Raw genomic sequence first — 17,458 nt, 5'->3', positions numbered from 1 at the left:
TTAATGGGTATGGGGTCTTGTGCTTCAGCAAAGGGACTTTCCTTCTGATCCACACTGAAGTTCTCACAGTGTGTCTCTCCCTGGGGAGACCAGGGAGCTTCTGACTGTACATATTGGTCATCTTTGTCCCAAAGAATATGTGTTCAAAACCAATTTAAAAACCAGGGAAGCCTGTGTTTATCCTTTGGAGAAGAGTGAAGCAGAGCTGGCCTTGTTCATACTGAGCCCAAAGTATCTGGCAGCAAAGAAGTTGCAATGAGCACAGTGTGCCGGTGTATGCCTAGCTAATTCACCAGATACATGTGTCCCTGAGGGAACAACACACAGCAGCACCAAGAAAGGTTGCACCCTCCTGTTTTCAGGGGAGTAGAGAGGGTTTCCAAGCCTCTTTTGCTTTAAATCTGCCTTGGACAGGCTGAGGATTCTAAGTCCCAGTTCATTTGTGTGTGCGTGCATCAGTGCTGGGTCTGATAGAGGAGCATATGGCAGAAGCCATTTGCCCTTGACTGTGTCTCTTTTTTGGCAGGCACAGACTTGTTTCTCACAGAGCAGGTTCAGTCACAGCCACTCCTTCACATCACTCCTTGAGCCCCCAGGCTGCCAGCTTTCAGCTCTTTGCCTGTGTGCGTGTCCTTTGTGGTGTTTTGGTTAATTGGGCATTGTTTTAATTACTACTGCGCTAAAGAAACATGTATTTTCTATCTGTCGTTTTGCTGCCTCAGTGACCGTGGTCTCCAAGCAGCCAATACAGAACTCAAGCTGTTCAGATCTGATGTAAATTGCAGTGACTCTCTTGGAGTTTCCCTCCTTTACATCTTTTTAGGGGAAAACACCCCTCCAGGGAAGAGAAGGCTCTATTAAACAGCTCATTTTTTGCACTGTCCCAAACACCTTGATCTGCCCTCACTGGAACAAGCGGCAGAGAAGCCTTGGCTTGCATTCTCTTCTACAGCCTGGATACAGTCCACGGCCGTATTCTGTGGCCACATCTTTCCTTGGTTTGAGCCTTTATGTTGCCTTCTTTCTTACCTTTTCCTCTCCAGCTTCTGCACTAATTTAGGATTTTTTCCCCTTTGCTGTCTCTAATTCTCCACAGAAATCAGAAATGTTTGGCTTTTTGTGTCTAAATCAAGCAGTGGGTGTGCAGACATGCCCTCAAAGCAGTCAGTCTACCACCATTCCTGTCAACAACAGCCACACTACAGTAGCAGACAGATTCTCTGGACTATCAGTAGCCTTTATTTCAGGATGCTAAACTGCCACTGACATGAAGAGGAGAAAGCATTTTCTAAGTGCTTTTAAGAGGCATAGAGCCTTTTAAAACAATCATTTCCCTTCTTTTCTCTTTATATTGACCCTTATCCTTTGCTTACAGCTTTGGAAAGAAAAATGTCAATGAGACAAAGCAGAGAGGAGCTTATAAAACGGGGAGTGCTGAAAGAAATTTTTGATAAAGGTAAGTGGTGTTCTTTTCACAACGATAAATTGACATCCCATATAGTTTTATGAGCAGACACTGCATAATTGTAACACTAGGAACTGGTAATAGAGTTCTGAATTGCAAGACTATGCAAAATAAGATCTCTAAACACTTCTCTTGACTTTGCCATGGTCTGGCCCTCTCTGTTGGATAAGTGTGATAGTTACTTAGCAAATAAAAATGAAAACTAATCAGAAATGTAAAGCAATACAAATAAAACTCACAGCAATAGGCAGTAGTCACTGACTGCAAAACATCCAGACTGTGGACAAATGTGGGTTTGTGCCTCTGCGTGTTGTCATTGTCTGGTTGAGTCACTTTGAGAATAACTGTTGTGGAAAAGGGAAACATTTAAAGATTTTGGATCCTGATGAGCACAGAACAATGTACTTTCCCTTGAAACAACTCAGAAGAGATAATAATTCCTTCTTCAGGATAATTAATTTGTTGAGTGTGTAATGTCTTGTTTTTGCAAAATGCCATTGTTTTACGAACATCATTGTTTTACACTGGTAACACAATACATAATTGACATCTGTTACATATATGTCAGTCTTTGAGTGCATCTTTCATTTGTTTTGCTACTTCCCTTGCCAATACCTAAGGCAATTAATTCAACAAATTATATAAAGACATAATAAAGTTACTTCTTAATCACAATAGAACTTATGCATGTTCTTTAAAGCCTCATTAATTTGAAGTCTAAAAGTTTTTGACAATAGCAGTACAAAATCTGGTAGAAATCAATAGAACTTAGAAACTTTCACAGATATTAGAAGTGTAGCCTACTTCATAAATCCATTTAAATCTGCTACCTACTTTTTACTCTAGCTTATTAGGAATTTAAAAATTTACTAACCCAGGCTGCTAATTTTTTTTAAGTTAAAAACAAACAACAGCAAAAATGTGCTTATTGTTAAATTTTACAGTTTCTACCAGTTATGTGTTGTAGTGTGCTCTCACTGTGACCTGCTGGCTTAGAAATCATCCTAGATGCAACTTCAGAGTAAAAACAACTCCTGTCAATAGGTTTGCCCTTCTCACTGCTTTGTGCTGTCTGCATTTTGTAGTGTGGGCACAGATTGGTCCCGCAGCCAGTGAGGTGTGGTCCAGGCTGTCTCACCAAGTGATCAGTGCCTCATCCAGCTCAGAAGGCAGCCTTCAGTCATACATCTGTCCCAGGTGTGACCTCCTTCATCCCTGCCTCACATCTCACATGTAGCCACCCTCTGGACCATCCCTACATAAACCTAAAGGCCTCCCCAGGAAAAATCTTTTCTGTGAAGTCTGACTCTGTCTTCCATGTTGAAACTTGGGAAGATTCCCCTTGTATTGCTACCAAAGCACCACACTTTTTTCTATTGATCAAATAATGATGTAGCTTGTAAACTTCTGGGTCATCTTGTAAAGCAGATTCTAAGTTGTCTGGAGATATCTGAAAGAAAGAAATTAATTCCTCCTTATAGTAATTTTTCACCTTTACAAAGCTGATATGAAAAGAAAGAGGTAGGGCAGAGAAGAAAGTGGTAATACACAAGAATAGCAGCAGTACTCAAAGAGCTATGATGATACACAGATATGAACAAGGCAAGATGTATAGCAAAAATATTATTTCCTTCAGTGGTGTAATAATCTGAGACTAATACTAATAAAGGATATATTTCATTGATAACCTTAAGTGGAAGCAACATTTTCTCTGTAATTCCTGTTACGTAACCTCTAAGCCTTCAAGAAAACAACAGACCTTTAGCATTTCCTAGCAGAACACTTTATTTGATTGTGGTAGCACCTTCCATGCCAAGAGGCATCTTGCACAGACAGTAGGTGTAAATCTCTTTGTCTCCCTTTCCAAAGACATGGGCAAAGCAGGCCTGTGAATAATTTTGGCTTTTTCTTTCTTTAAAAACCCATACTAATCAAAGGAAACAGTGCAAACAGACTGACCCAAGAACAAGAATTTTTGCCTTGTTCTTAGTGTTTGTTTTGTCATGTCTTCTATGTTGAAGAAAAGCATAATTAGCTGGTTTGTTTGCCTGCTGTTAAAAATGGTGCTCTGACCTGTTGCTTCAGAATTTTCTGGCTTTTCAGAGGACTTGGTGTCACCCAGCAGGTGAAAATTATTAGAGTGCAGTAAGTCACAGTAGTCACACATAGGAGAGTCACTGCAGTCCAGCTGCTGAATTTGGAAAACAAGAATTGCTGCTCTCATTTCATTGACCCCCACACTTAAATTAGTCACATGAAGCTGCTCCTGCCCGAACTGCAGAGAGCTCTTTCCTTGCTAAGGATCAAACTCATGACAGAATCCGTTTCTGTTATCTTCCATTTCCAGGGCTCTGTGGCTTGAGTATTCTAAAAATGTAGGCAAAGGTTATAATTTTTTCAAATACTCTGTACTTTTGGAAAATAGTAAGTTGAAGAATTATCTGATGAAGCTCCTGCTGTTTTAATAGTTTGTGGACAGATAGTGCTGAGAGGTTAAAAATACCTCTTCCACCTGCATCACAGAACATACCTCAATATTTAGAAGAACTCATATTTTTGCTTTGTCATTGCTCCTGCACATAGGTACAGACCTTGATTTTCACATGAAGGTGTAACTGTCCCAAAAACGTCTGTCGTTAGAATTTCCCACTGTTTCATGCTGTTGGTCAAAGAACTAAATCTACTATTTTGATACCTCTTTGTCTTTCTGAATGTAGATGAGATTGCCTGTAGTGAGAAATTCCTGAATATGAGTGTGTACCAATTACTTACTCCAAAGGCAATGGTTTTTCAAGGAAACATGGGCAGTCTTCATCTTTTCTATTCCTGTATTTTAATATTCTCTATCTAATTAAAATGATGGATTTAGACTTAAATTTCAGGTAACCTAAGTCCTGACAGGATTTGGACATGTTGCATTTATACACAAAAGCAGATTTTGTGACAGTATGTGAGGACAAACTTGAAGAAGTGGCTTTGGTAATGCAACAAAGAGGAAGGCATGGCAGCCACTAGAGAGCCAGTTGTGCTGCAGTGAAATTGAAAAATTTTGAACTCTTCCAGAAGCAGCCTGTCTCAGACTCCATGGAATCCCACAAAATCAGGGTCTGCTTAGGGACTGAGGTTTTGGAGGATCCCAGCTACTGTGCTAAGGTAGCCACCAAGGCTGGGAAATTGTTCCAGGGGCAGGTCTTGACCATATGCAAGAACACTCAATTTTCCATTCCCCACCCTTGGAGTCATGGCAGAGAATGACAATGAATTTTACTCTGTCCTTCCTGGTCTGGTCTTTGCCATCAAGAATTCCTTGCTTGAACAGTCTACTTGAGAGCAGACAAGTACTGAAGGAGACAACCCAATTCCAAAATTAACCCAGGATTTCAAATTGTCCATTTTGACTTCCATAGCCATTCTTCTGTAGAAGGAATGCATGAGCATGGCAGTTTTCAGATATGCATAAAGTCCAAGGTATTCAGAGTTAAAAGACACAGCGAGAGGGTAGGCAGAGCTACAACAGGGGAAACACAACAGGACTGGTTTGTGTCAGTCAGTGCGATGCACAATGAGTTGCTTCACACCAGGCAATGTTTTAGAAGTGCCTGAGTGTGGAAATTGCAGGTGTGTTCAGGAGTACAGACCATGCTCAGGTGCCACAGGTTTTGAAGACATCATCTATGTATCTCTAGGCCTTCATCCCATGCTGTTGTTTTCACATGCTGAGGTTAATCAAAGTGTCTGTGTAGAGTCCTCTGCATCAGAGTTTCCTCTGAGACCCCATTTCTTCAGTGACTTCAGGTGTGCAGAGTCTCCTGAGTAAGAGAAGAGCAGCCTTCATGTGCTCTCTTGTTGCAGAGGTCAAGCTATTCCCTCATGGACCCGTCCAGCTTCACTCTCAGCTGATGTTACTAAAGCTCGTGGGCTTAGGGGAAGTCATTCTCCACTAAGTAGCACCAGACTCTGAAAATAGCAAAGGATTTAGCAAGTCTGAGAACAAGAGATTACATGGGTTATCACTGTGAAAAATTAACTTTAAATTCATAGCCAGTTCCTGAAAACATCTATGTATATGTAATAATTGCATTACCAGGATTCTTTTCATTTGTATGTCAGCCAACTAGAATAGCTTTAATATTTTGAAAATAAACAGTAATTTGCCTTTTATATCTGGTTGTCAAGCATATCTCTGATGCAGGATTAATTCACATTAAGATACTCTTTCCTCTACAAATTATTTTTTCCCCATCTTTGATCTGTTTGCTGTACTTAAGCAACTCCCCATGTAGCTCTTCTTTAAGCAATACCTGATTTAAGATGTATATTTCAGTCATGATTCTGTGCCATGTCTGATGATTTCATTCAAATCCAAGGACAAACTTTAGACTGTAAATCAAGATTAAAGATATCAGATGTAAGATTTAAAAAGGTTATACTGTCAGTACAAGAAAGCTGCCATGCTTTAGTATTATGACAAAAGATAAAAGCCAAAATTTTATCTTACGTTTTACTTTTTTTTTGCTTCGTGGGTCATTCAAATGCTGTTTTTCTAAATCATGCTAATATACCTTGAGAAGCACATAACACACTTAAGAAAGTAGGATTTCAAGATGCTCAGCATGTTACAGTAGGCATCTCACTTCATGAAGAATGTGCAGTCATCCCTTCAAAAAGCAAACATTACTGGGTTTGTCATGCATACATTTCTCATAGTTACAGTCAAATTTAGTCTGAATTAATGAATACATTGCTGGGCACAGTCACTGCCTTTCATTCAAGAAGCAGATGCTCTACATAAGAAACAGGCTCTTTCATGAAACCAGGTAACTGAGAGAACATCAGTCCTTATCCCAAACACGTATAAACGTGTGTGTCTTTATAAAAGGGAGACAGAGCCAGCACAGAACCCACAGCATTTCTACCCAAACAGCTAAGTCCAAAAATGATCAGCTTAAATACTGGCTGAATTAATTTTTGATTTTTGCTACCTAGGGAAGTAAACAGCTTTGTATAGAATGGCCATAGCAGTTAGAAAGGAGGCTGTGCTGCAAACACCAAAGCCATTAGCTTTAATTCATGTTGCCACCTTTTAGCCAGCACAGTTGATCTCTCAAAGCCACGGGTCAGGTTTCAGTCTAGTATGATGTGACTGCATTACCATAATAGCTCTCTGGGTCTCCAAAAGGCCTCCAGCAAAACCAAGAAAGTCAAGACCTTGGTATTTATAATAATTCCAAAATAAACAGAAGACCATCTTCACTTGCTGTAGAGAAGCTTTAAATGGCAGAAGCATAATTCTGAATAGTTATCAGCTAATGTATTTTCAGACTTGTTAATTGCTGTATACTAGCACCAAAATGAGACTTTTTTCTCTTTTCAGTATTGTTTCCAAAGTGGTTTGTACATCTTAGCCCTATGAGGGGAAAATGTGCACTCATTTGACTGATATACATCTCCACTCCGTATATTGAGCAGTAATATGGCTAATCAGTGGTGCCCAAAAATCTAAAACCATATTCTGAAATCCTGAGTTTCATTTTTAGAAGTAATTTAAATGCTTAGTAAAAGCAAGTTCCGCATATTTGCCTGCTGGTTTTTAGTTTTACAGGTCACATTTCAGTTATATTTTCAGGCTTCCATTTGTAACCATAGGGGCTGAACACTTTGCTTTATAAAACTCTAATTGTGATGTCCATGTAGTCAGTGCCTCCAGGTTCCAGGGTGCTGTGCTTAACAAGTTCAGAGATAAAAATCATGCAGGTTGACACTATAGAGCATAGTCTGAATCCTTTCTTCTGCTCTTTATTATTTCTAATGTGAAGGGGTGTTTGATAGGAAGGAAAATGCTAGCTGCTGTCACAGAAATTTTGCTCAGATAGAGGACATATTATTAGTAACTATAAAAACAGGCTTTCTAAATGGAATCTGATATATCCCAGTATCAAGATCTTACATCAGGCAACTATAAAAATTATTCTCTTCCTTACCTAAAATGCGGTGATTTGTATGTAAAATAGGGACATACCCCTGTGATTTTGCTCATGTCCCTTATAGCATAAAAGTTGGTGTAGGAAAAAATAATAATTCTTGTTATTAATGTTAAAATATTATATACAGTATGTATTAATATTCCTTAGTTCCAGCCTACTATCATCCCTGACTTGCCAGATTAAACTGAGAGAGGGAAAACAGATTTTTTGTTTTGCATTGGATGGGACTATATGTCCACATGGATCAAGGATGGTCAGGAATCAACCAACTTAGACCACGGTTCATAATGACCATTCCAGGGTAGAGCAAAAGATCAATACATGTATTTGACATAAATTATATGTTACCCCAGAGGTGCTAGCACCATCACTTATAGTCTCAGCATCGGCCAGCAGTGGGTCCAGCTTGGAACTGGTTCCATGAGGGAACACTTGTGGCAGCTTCTCACAAAAGTCACCTGTGTAGCCCCCCCGCCATCAAAACCTTTCCATGTAAACCCAGTGCATGTGTACATAGAAGATCTCAGTACAGGTTCCTCACTTGAAAACAGTCTAATGGGGATAGATTTCATTTAAAATTCTGTCTGCATCTTATTTATGTCTCTTTTTTTGTTGTTCTTCTTTCCTTCAACTATGAACAGATGGGGAACTTTCCATACCAAATGAAGATGCAGCTTTGGAGAATGGGCAGCCTCTGGGCTCCGGACTGAGCTCTAGCCAGGTGTCCCTGCCAGCTCTAGCAGAACTGGAGTCAGTCCCAGCATCTGTGGAACCCTGCTCATATGAGGTGCTCCCAACCACAGAGATCATGGATGGGACAGGTAACATCTCGTTTATGTTGTGGTGTAGATACTCTAAGCTGTTTGAAACAAGTTTTTGACTTCTAACATTTTCTGTTTAGCCCTGAGAAATTCTTGTCAAAATGAAGGTCTTCTGGTGTAGAAGGAGTTGACAGCATAGAGATTGAGTGTTCCACAAGAAATTTTGACTGACATAAGTAACCTCTACTTCTAAGCAAGTAACTTCTCTCGGAGTAAGGCAAAACCACTTCACTTTGTGAACATATAAAAGTAGGTTTCCAGCTCTCTGTCTGCATCTCAGATGTGCCAATGGGCTTTAGAGCAGAGACCTTACAACACATTTGAACCCTGGGGTACAACATCATACCCTCTGCCTGCCACGTGGTACTGTGTGATGTTCCCATGACACATCTGTCAGTAACTAACACAGTCAGCTGCCCTACCCTGGGTGAGGCTGGCTGCTCTTCTTCCCCAGCCTGTGCAGAGAGACAGCAGTGCTCTACATCTAGCTTAGCTCCTCTTTCTGCATCATGTTGTGCTGCTGAGGGTTGTGGACAAAGGTCAAGTGAGGAAAAGTGAGCAGTAGAAGTTGTCATCCATGATCTTGCACAGCTATGCAGCCTTTTCAAAATAGCTTAGGCCCCGTGAGGTGCTTTTTACTTTTAACAGGATAAGTTTACAAGCCACCTGCCAATATACCTGGTCCTAGGCAAGCTGTGGTGACAGACCATCAGAGAGGTGACATTATAAAACCTGATTTGTGTTCCAGATGTGGGAGTACATCCCAGCCTGACATGGGGGAGCTGGCTTCTGTCGGAAGTAATGGGAAATTTGGCTGTTGTGCAGATGTGTGTTACTCTTTCTCTTTTACTTTCTTTCCTTCCTTCTTTCCTCCTTTCTATGTTATACAATGTTTGGGTGAAATCTATGAGTCATTTCTAATCTGCATTGCTGTGCTGCTTTTCTCGTCTGACTTCGGCTGTATCTGCTGCTGCTTTGCTCGTAACGTTGTTGCGTCTATGATGTGGTTGTGTCCTCCAGTGTCTGAAGAGAGCCCCACATCCAATGAATCCGGCGTCCTCCTGTCCCAAGATCCTACAGCTAAGCCAGTCCTGCTACTTCCCCCCAAAAAATCTGCTGCTTTCCCTGGAGACCATGAGGACACCCCAGTGAAACAGTTGTCCCTCCTCAAACAGCCCCCTGCCCTGCCTCCTAAACCTATTGCCAGGATTGCCAGCCACTTAACTGGTAAGTAGGTATTCCTGGACCCTCAGCCCCACCGTTTCCCTTATAGGAAAAGCTGCCTTTGTAGCAAGGTTCTCAGTGTTCTTCCTCTTTCTGTAATGCTGTTTGCACTTGTTGTGTGTGCTGGTGATGTATGTGCTGTACCTAGGGCAGGGATCGTGAAATCTTCAGACTGCACCTTCATCAAGGTTGCTCCAGGGGCACTTCCCCTCTCAGCTGTAATTACCTAAGACCGCTGTGGCATTTCCTAACCTTCCTCACTCTTATTCATCAAGACTTACCATCACCACTGAAATTGCAGGATGTGCTTTGATGGGAAAGGAAGTATCAGAAAAATACTAGGATATCTTTAAATGCCCTTAATGAGGAAAGGCATGAGAGTTGAGGGGAAAGGGAGAGTTTTGATTTCTCCTTTTGCTGATTGTTGCCTGACCCCTCAACTGCCAGATAAGGGAGGTCCCCCTCCACACACTCTATATTTTTCCACATGTTTGTCTTTTACTTGCCCCCCGATCCTTACACGGGTAATTCTGTCCTATGACTTCTTGCCGTTTTGCCTCAGTGCTTACATTGTTTGACGAAATGTTCTCCCTTTCCACCGCTGCTCTGACTACTCCCCTCCTACTGGTGAGTCCAGCTCCAATTCCCAATGACCATGATACTGATGCCCTCCACTTTATGCTGCAGTTTAGCTCTCACTGCATGATAGGTAGAAACAGTAAACAACACAAGGCTCTGTTTTGTGTTCCACATGTTTTCACAAGTGTCCAAGCTCTTTGGGATTCAAAGTTCTAGGTGGATGTGGGTGTGTCTCCTCCTCCTCCTCCTCCTCATCCTCCTCATCCTCCCAGTCTCTCATTTGGACTGCTGAAGCAAAGGATGGCTATATTTATGCAGACCAAAATAGATTCCCTAAATGCTTTCCTGAACCTTTTGAACAGTCTGCTCATAACTGCAGCTGCTGCGCAGGAGGCAGCACCTCAAAATCCTGAGTTGAATATGAGGTGTGGTTCATCTTTGTAGTGGGGCAGCTACCAGTCATTCCCTGGGTTGATCTTGTGTTAATCCTGCCCTGATATTTTCAGAACTGATGTGAGAAATGGTCTGCCTACATTTATATATTGTAGGTTTTTTCCCAGACAGTTAATACCCATTTTATTCAGGTTTAAGATCTAAATCAGGAAAGAGCTCATTAGGAAAGAACATGTTCTGGTTTTCTCTCATCTCTACGTAGTCTCTTCATGTTTCTGTTTGGATGACCACACTTTTTTGTCCTATATAGTTTTGTACATTTTATGTGAAACCTCTTTACTTTCTTACCTGCCAAAATCTGCACATAATGGTTAGTATTTTGTCTTTTGCTACAAACTGAATGGGCAATCCTGCAGCATGCAAGGCCAAGTAGCAAGTATTCATGGCTTCACCTAAGGACAAAACCAGCTCCCTATGATCTCCCATAAAACTCTGTCCCAGTTATAAGAAGTTGCTCAGAAATGAGGCCAACATGGAAGAAATAAAAATTTAGGAATAGCATAGGAAAAAAATCTCAGCTACTAAATATCCTCAATTCATAAGCCATTCTTTTGCAAGAGATAACAGAAGAATCAAAGGATGAGGGCTTCTCAAGTAGTTTTGTTTTTTCTGCAGCTGCAAATTTTGTGTGAAGTAGAATCAGGCTCAAGTTATCAGCATAAGAGAGTTGCTTGATGGTGATGACTTTCCAATGAAAGCAAAACAGAACTGTGACTTCTCTTACTTTGTGGTGGCCTTCAGTGATGTCTCATCTAGAACTATAGAAAGTCTTGTATGTGTGTATAGATAGGCTCTCATACATGCATATACAGAACCTTCAGGGTAAAAGAACAGAGATTCAAATTTAGTCATAGAGCCATAATTCAATTGACAGTTATTCCCGCTGGAACTGAAACCCTCGTTTATACATTCCTTATAAATAAAAGTATTCAGCTTGTTCTTAAGGGTCCATTTACTTTGGTGGTCCAAAGGATATACATGTTGCTCAATGCCTTGTGTTCTCCAGTGGTAATTATATTAGCCATGTACAATCTTTGGAAATGAGCAATCAAGCCTAATGAAGCAGCCTCCTCAGTGAGAAGCAGAATTAATGCTATTCTTTTTCTAATTACTCCAGAGACATCCTCAGCTTGTAAGAAAACAAGCAAAATCTGAATTCTAATATTCAAACCAAAAGCTTTTCAGTTCTTGCTGCATACACATTTTTCTACTGAAGAATTTTTTTAAAGGTTGAAGGACAAATTAAGACATACCAGGCATGGCTAGTGGAGAGTGACAGAGGTTTAATGGTCCAGTAGCTCTGTTCAAGAGACTGTGAGAGGAAATGTGATTCTGTGAAGCGTTTAGGTACACAGGTGAAAATGCAGAAACTACTCAACTTCTGTCTACGTATGTGTGTATGTGTACATAAGTGTATCTATTTAATAGAAACATGTTTTATAAAAGCATATATTAAAAATCACTACAGACATGGCCAGAAGCAGGGAAAAAAAAAAAAGAAAAAATATTTTAAATACAAACCTTGAGGGAAAAAGTCAGTCCACCCCTTGCTGTGAAAATATTCCAAAGTTTTTTTTTAAAAAACTGACTTGCAGGGCTTGACAAAGAACTTATTACAGGTTTTAGAAATGGAAAAGAAACATCCCTTTCCTCTGAAAGCAGTTTGAACCACCTCAAATATCTATCCGCCTGTGCCAAGACAAAGATTGGCCTTTCAATTGATAAGAAATGTACATAAAGGAGCAGGCCTAAATAAACACATAAAAGCACATTTAATTTTGTGGAGAATGAAAAGGAAAAAAATTCCATTTTAAAGGTGGAAGGAAGAGAGAATTGCCTCTAGCAAATATAAATCACTCAGCTTTGGCATCCTTCTTCTCAAGGCTGAGGCTCTGTAGAGGTGGGACACTATAGAAACAGGGCCAGAGCCAAGAGCAGACTGCAGGGCAGCCACTGGGAGTGCTGCCAACACCACTGCAGAAGATGCTCCGTGCTTTTCTTCATGCCATGTCCTGTGGTCTTGATGGTGCTGCCTCCACAGGGAACATCCCTGTCACAGCACTGGGTGTGGAAGTGCCCGTGTAACCCTAGAAGACAGGCAACTCTAGGAGAAAAACATGAGCATTAACTGTTTTGATATCGTTGTTTCACTGCACTGCATGTCCCGTTGGCCAGTCACCTCCTACTAGTAAGCCTTCTACTCGTTTTCAAGCATGATTAGCATTAGACTGATTAGTATTAGTATTTAGTGATTAGTATTAGACAGTGTCCACAAGATAGAATTTCTTTCGTTGTTTCATTTCTCTGATATTCACGTGCAGATCCCAGCATTTAGGGCACTTCTAGCTTCCTTCACTGAAAATTTAGGAAGAATTTAAATAATCACCTGGGACCAAATTTAATTGGGGTGCTGGTGTTCAAGTCCTCAGCTTATCATAAAATCTGTAATAGCCAATTGACAGCAAGACTAGGCATGTCTGATTTGATATACCCCAGTTGTAAAGTTCCCTTTGATCTTGATTCATTAAGCTGTTAATTTTCACCACATAGACAATGTTTTCTGAAAATAATTAGATATTTTCCAACTGAATCACCAGTAACCCAAAAAGCTCCTAAAACACCAGAGAACAAAATATGTGCCACTATGATGGGATCTCAGGAGCACCTGAGTCTGTTTGAACCAAAATTTAGCCTAATATTAGAATAGGGTGTAGCTTTGGTTGTGCCTGGCCACTCATCTATTCCATTTAAGCTTTTTGCATTCTTTCACTTTCTTCATTCAAAATTTTGAAGAGACACATAGCACATTTCTTATTTCTGATATTGCGCTTTCTAATAATGTCTGTGTAGAGTCGGAACTAATTTATAATCAGAGGCAAACATTTAACAGGGTAGGAAATGGTCAAAGTCCTCAAAAGGTGCTTCTGACAATGAAGACAAGACAAGAATGAGTTTTGAGAACATGAATGCCTGGGGTCCTGCTGCCTTGCCACAACACACTGGTAATTAGTGACAACTTCATAAAAGCTTTTGCAACTACAATTTGTCCAGTAAATACTCTGCAGTGTTTTATAATGCAGTGGTCACATATGTATCAGGAGACTCCTCTGTAGATGAGCCCAAGACATAATACAGAAGCTTCTTCCACTGTGATGTTACCTCCAGCTGCATGCTCTGTCAGGCTACATTCTTGAAGAGAGGTTACATTCACGTGGAGACAATGCACAGTTCTCTCACTGTGTGTAAAGGGAGAAGCAGCAGAGCAAAAGCAGTTCTCCTTCACTGGGTTCTCATGAAAACTGGACCCTGGTGCAGATTGTCCTTCTATAATTCATCTCTATACTGCTTCCTGCAGAGGAGTACCTATCACATACAGGCATCAGGAAATCTCATCTTTTAAACCCTCTTCAAGGCCCTGCACAGGAATTCATGCAGAGCTATACTTTTCAATCTTTAGGTTAATCATACCTTGCTTTTGTTCTCCAAATTCAACCTGAATCTTGGATGCATATGTGGCACAGAGGAACAGCAAAGAATTCCTGTCTCAAATCTTCCCTTGAAGACATGGCTGCAGATCTTGCTGTAGTCAGCAGGAGATGCATGGCAGATCTTTGAGAACAGTTTTTGACTTGTCTTTATGAATCTTCTCAATAACTCATTGAAACCAGAAAAGAGATTCTCACCATTTAGGCACAAGTGATTACAGGAGAGAAGACCTGAAAAAGCAAAAGCTGCTTGTCCAAATGGTGCCAGCAAATAGGCATATCACCCCTTGGAGCTCCCTCAACAGGACACACTGGTTTTTGCACTGTTTGTTGGGTTTTGGGAGATTTTTGCACATTATTTTACAGAATTAGTTACTTGGAAGGAATTTAAAGAGTATCTCATTAACTTTATGACAAGCTGTATTACTTGTAGTTGAACATAGTACACCAAAGGTCACAGTATAAGGTCATTCAGGTGCGGAAGAGCCTTGGTAGGTCTTTAATCCAACCTCCTGCTCAAAGCAGAGCTAAGTATGGAATCAGACCAGGTTGGTCAGGCCTTTGACCAGCTGGCTCTTGAAAACTTCAGCGGATGTCAGCTATACAATCTGTCTGGATAAACCTGCTCCACTAACTGCCTCTTCTCATGGCAGGGAAGACACTTTCCTTATAATCCAGTCTTGAACCTCTTTTGTTTTGCTTTTGTCCACTGTCTTTCCACCTCCCACTGCACACCACTGAAGAGTATCACCTTATTGATAACCTGGCTTGTAGGTTGCTTGTGGGAGGCTGTTCTTTAGTGTTCCCTCCATAAGCTGTCTTTGCTCCAAGCTGAACATACCTCACTACCTCAGGTTCTCTAGCCTTCAGCCACTGCAGTGACCCTGTGCTTGACTCATTCTGGTTTATTTTTATATCTTTCCTGGTGGATACTAAGCTTGCACAGTAGTCTACGCGCTGGTGAATAGAAAGGAATCCTTTGATCAATAGAAGCATCCTTTGATCTCCTGGCTGTGTTTCTTCTTGTACCACCCAGGAGTCTGTTGTCCTTCCTTGCTCTCAGGGTACAACTCTGGCTTACATTTGGCAAGGAGTCAAGAGCATTTCTGCCACTGGAGTATAGCAAACAAAGCCAGCTCTGCCATAAGCCCAGGATCCCCAGGCATGTCCTCTTTCTCCATGCTGTAGTTGAGCTGTGGCAGCATTTGAAGATTTTAATGAGCCCCTGCTGCAGCAACCTTTTCTGCCATACATCCAGAAGTTCCTAGCACTCCATCTGCAGCAGTTATACTTCAGTGTCTGCTGACCAATTCTCCAGCCATGTTCAGTGACTAAGAAACATCTTGTTGTGTACATGGTGCACAGCACCAGTGTCTCACCAACACTTCAGAAGAATCATATAGTAGGAAACCTGTGCAACAAATAAACATATATTTATCTCATTAAAACCCCAAAAGACATACAGTAACTACAGATGTTAGCAAAATTATCTGTATGGAAAGGGTAAGAGATGGCCTGCTTGTCAAAGGTCTGAGGTGTAGCCAATATTGTGGCATCCACAACTATCTTTTAAGTAACTGATTGTCATCAAGAATGGAGAGGTTGATGTCTTTACATCTTTTTCATCAATTCTAGTATACAAGTTATTACACAGTGATGAGTGGTCACAACCCCACTGGGAACCAACATCTTTCAAAATTGCTCATTATTCTCTTGAGCATGAAAAACATCAGCCAGAAGAGATTAATCAGACTTGCACACCTGGCTTCACACAGTTTGCTTCTTTTCAGTTACGAGTGCTTTGTGCAATGATTTAAGACTCTGGTAATGTTTCACTGAGAAGACACTTATCATAGATTCCTTGTTCTTATTTCCCCTGTCCAGTTTCTTACTCATCTACAGGTGCCCATGTCTGATGTATATTCCATGCTGGAGACAAAAATTGTTACCACCCCTGGTTCATAAATCATGTTTGTTGTGAAATTAAAACAAACAAGAACTGTAAAGCTTGGTCACCTCACTCTTACATGCAAGGAGATGCTGTTCTTTACTGTAGATGATGGTAGTCCAACAGCATGCCTGGAGCCCATGGATTTGGGCAAGGCCACACTTGTTTGGCGTAGTCACTGATCAGACCACACATTATAATTTGCAGTACCAGGGTCTCCATTACTGGTGTCAGTGAAGATACAGAGTTGTATTTCCCAGCAAATGGATCAAACTCTCTTACCATTGTAATCATTCTCCTTGTAACCATTTTATTTAAACAAAGTAGAATTCTCCTGAAAGTGAAGGGCAGACAAGTAGACTTAATGCCTCTGGTCCATTTCCAAGAGTCTGTTTTAATATTAGGACCATATCCAGACAAGCTCAAGAATCTGAGTGTAACACAGTCAATCTGAATGAGGACTTCAAAAATAATGGGCAAGATTTTTGGCAGGTGTCCAGTGGAGTCACCCAGCACTGGTACCATTGAAAACATGTTGATGTGGAGAATTTGTTTAAATTTAAGTGAAAACTAAAGGTCCATACCTTAGCTGTGCAGAGTCAAAACTGGAGTGTGCACATCTGATTCATGATGGAATGAATAGGTGGCAACTCAGAATAATTAAGCTAAATTTCTTCTCCTGTGCAATTCCAGAGCTGCAATGCCTGTGCCACAACTCTACTGCCTGAATACTTGGATGAGAAAAGATATTTTTGCTGTATTTAGAAGAAAGAAGGAAGGATTCCTGTTTGCTTTATACCTGAGTTATTTGACATGTCATGCTCGCTTCCAACATACAGCATTGCTCTGATCTTCAGGATAAGAAAAGGCAGAAAACCCAGATGATACTTCCAGTTATTCTTTTGTCAAAAGCAAGAGATGCCTGCAGTTGGGATCTCTTTGAATTCACCATTAAGGATGGCTGCCACAGAGTGATGGGGCATCCAGGCACAGGCACTGTCAAATGAAGACTTTAATTGACATACTGCAGAAAAGGATCTTAAACCAACCTGTGTTTGTCAAAATGGAAGTGCAGATCTCAGTGTAGTCTTTGTAATTCAGGACAAGCACTAGAAGTTAAATTGCCTGAAGCATAAATGTGTGAAAAAACCCACTTTTTTATGACAAATCCCATAGGAGCTTTATTCTCAGGGCTCTATACAATTTACTCTTTATTCTTTCTGTTATTTACCTTTTATTGAAGAATATGTTCTTTTATGCAGGATACAAAAAGGAAATGTATGCAAATAATATGTTTGTAAGAAAAACAAGGTGACTTGAAGACCTTTATGTGCTTGAATAGAAAATCCTGAATGTGGTTTTTTGGTTTTTTTTCTTTTACTGCTTTGGCAAACCCATGAGTTAATTTCAGCATTGGTAGAGCCATCAGAATAATTTTTGCAAGAGACAACATGTTAAGTGGATTTGATATTACATTGAAAGGCAAAAGACTTGGATTC

General features: G+C 40.6%; 1 protein-coding gene across 1 annotated transcript in view; it reads left to right on the top strand.

Annotated features, from left to right (window-relative positions):
• PHACTR1 (phosphatase and actin regulator 1) overlaps positions 1 to 17,458 on the top strand; it is a 294,138-nt gene that overhangs the window by 221,795 nt on the left and 54,885 nt on the right. The window contains exons 6-8 of the mRNA XM_058832069.1: positions 1,376 to 1,456; positions 8,091 to 8,270; positions 9,291 to 9,497. Coding sequence (XP_058688052.1) covers positions 1,376 to 1,456; positions 8,091 to 8,270; positions 9,291 to 9,497 — 468 coding nt within the window. The remainder of the gene's footprint in view (positions 1 to 1,375; positions 1,457 to 8,090; positions 8,271 to 9,290; positions 9,498 to 17,458) is intronic.

The sequence above is a fragment of the Poecile atricapillus genome, chromosome 2 (genome assembly GCF_030490865.1).
Source record: "Poecile atricapillus isolate bPoeAtr1 chromosome 2, bPoeAtr1.hap1, whole genome shotgun sequence".
NCBI classification, from domain to species: Eukaryota; Metazoa; Chordata; class Aves; order Passeriformes; family Paridae; genus Poecile; species Poecile atricapillus.
This window is presented reverse-complemented; position numbering and strand designations above follow the sequence as displayed.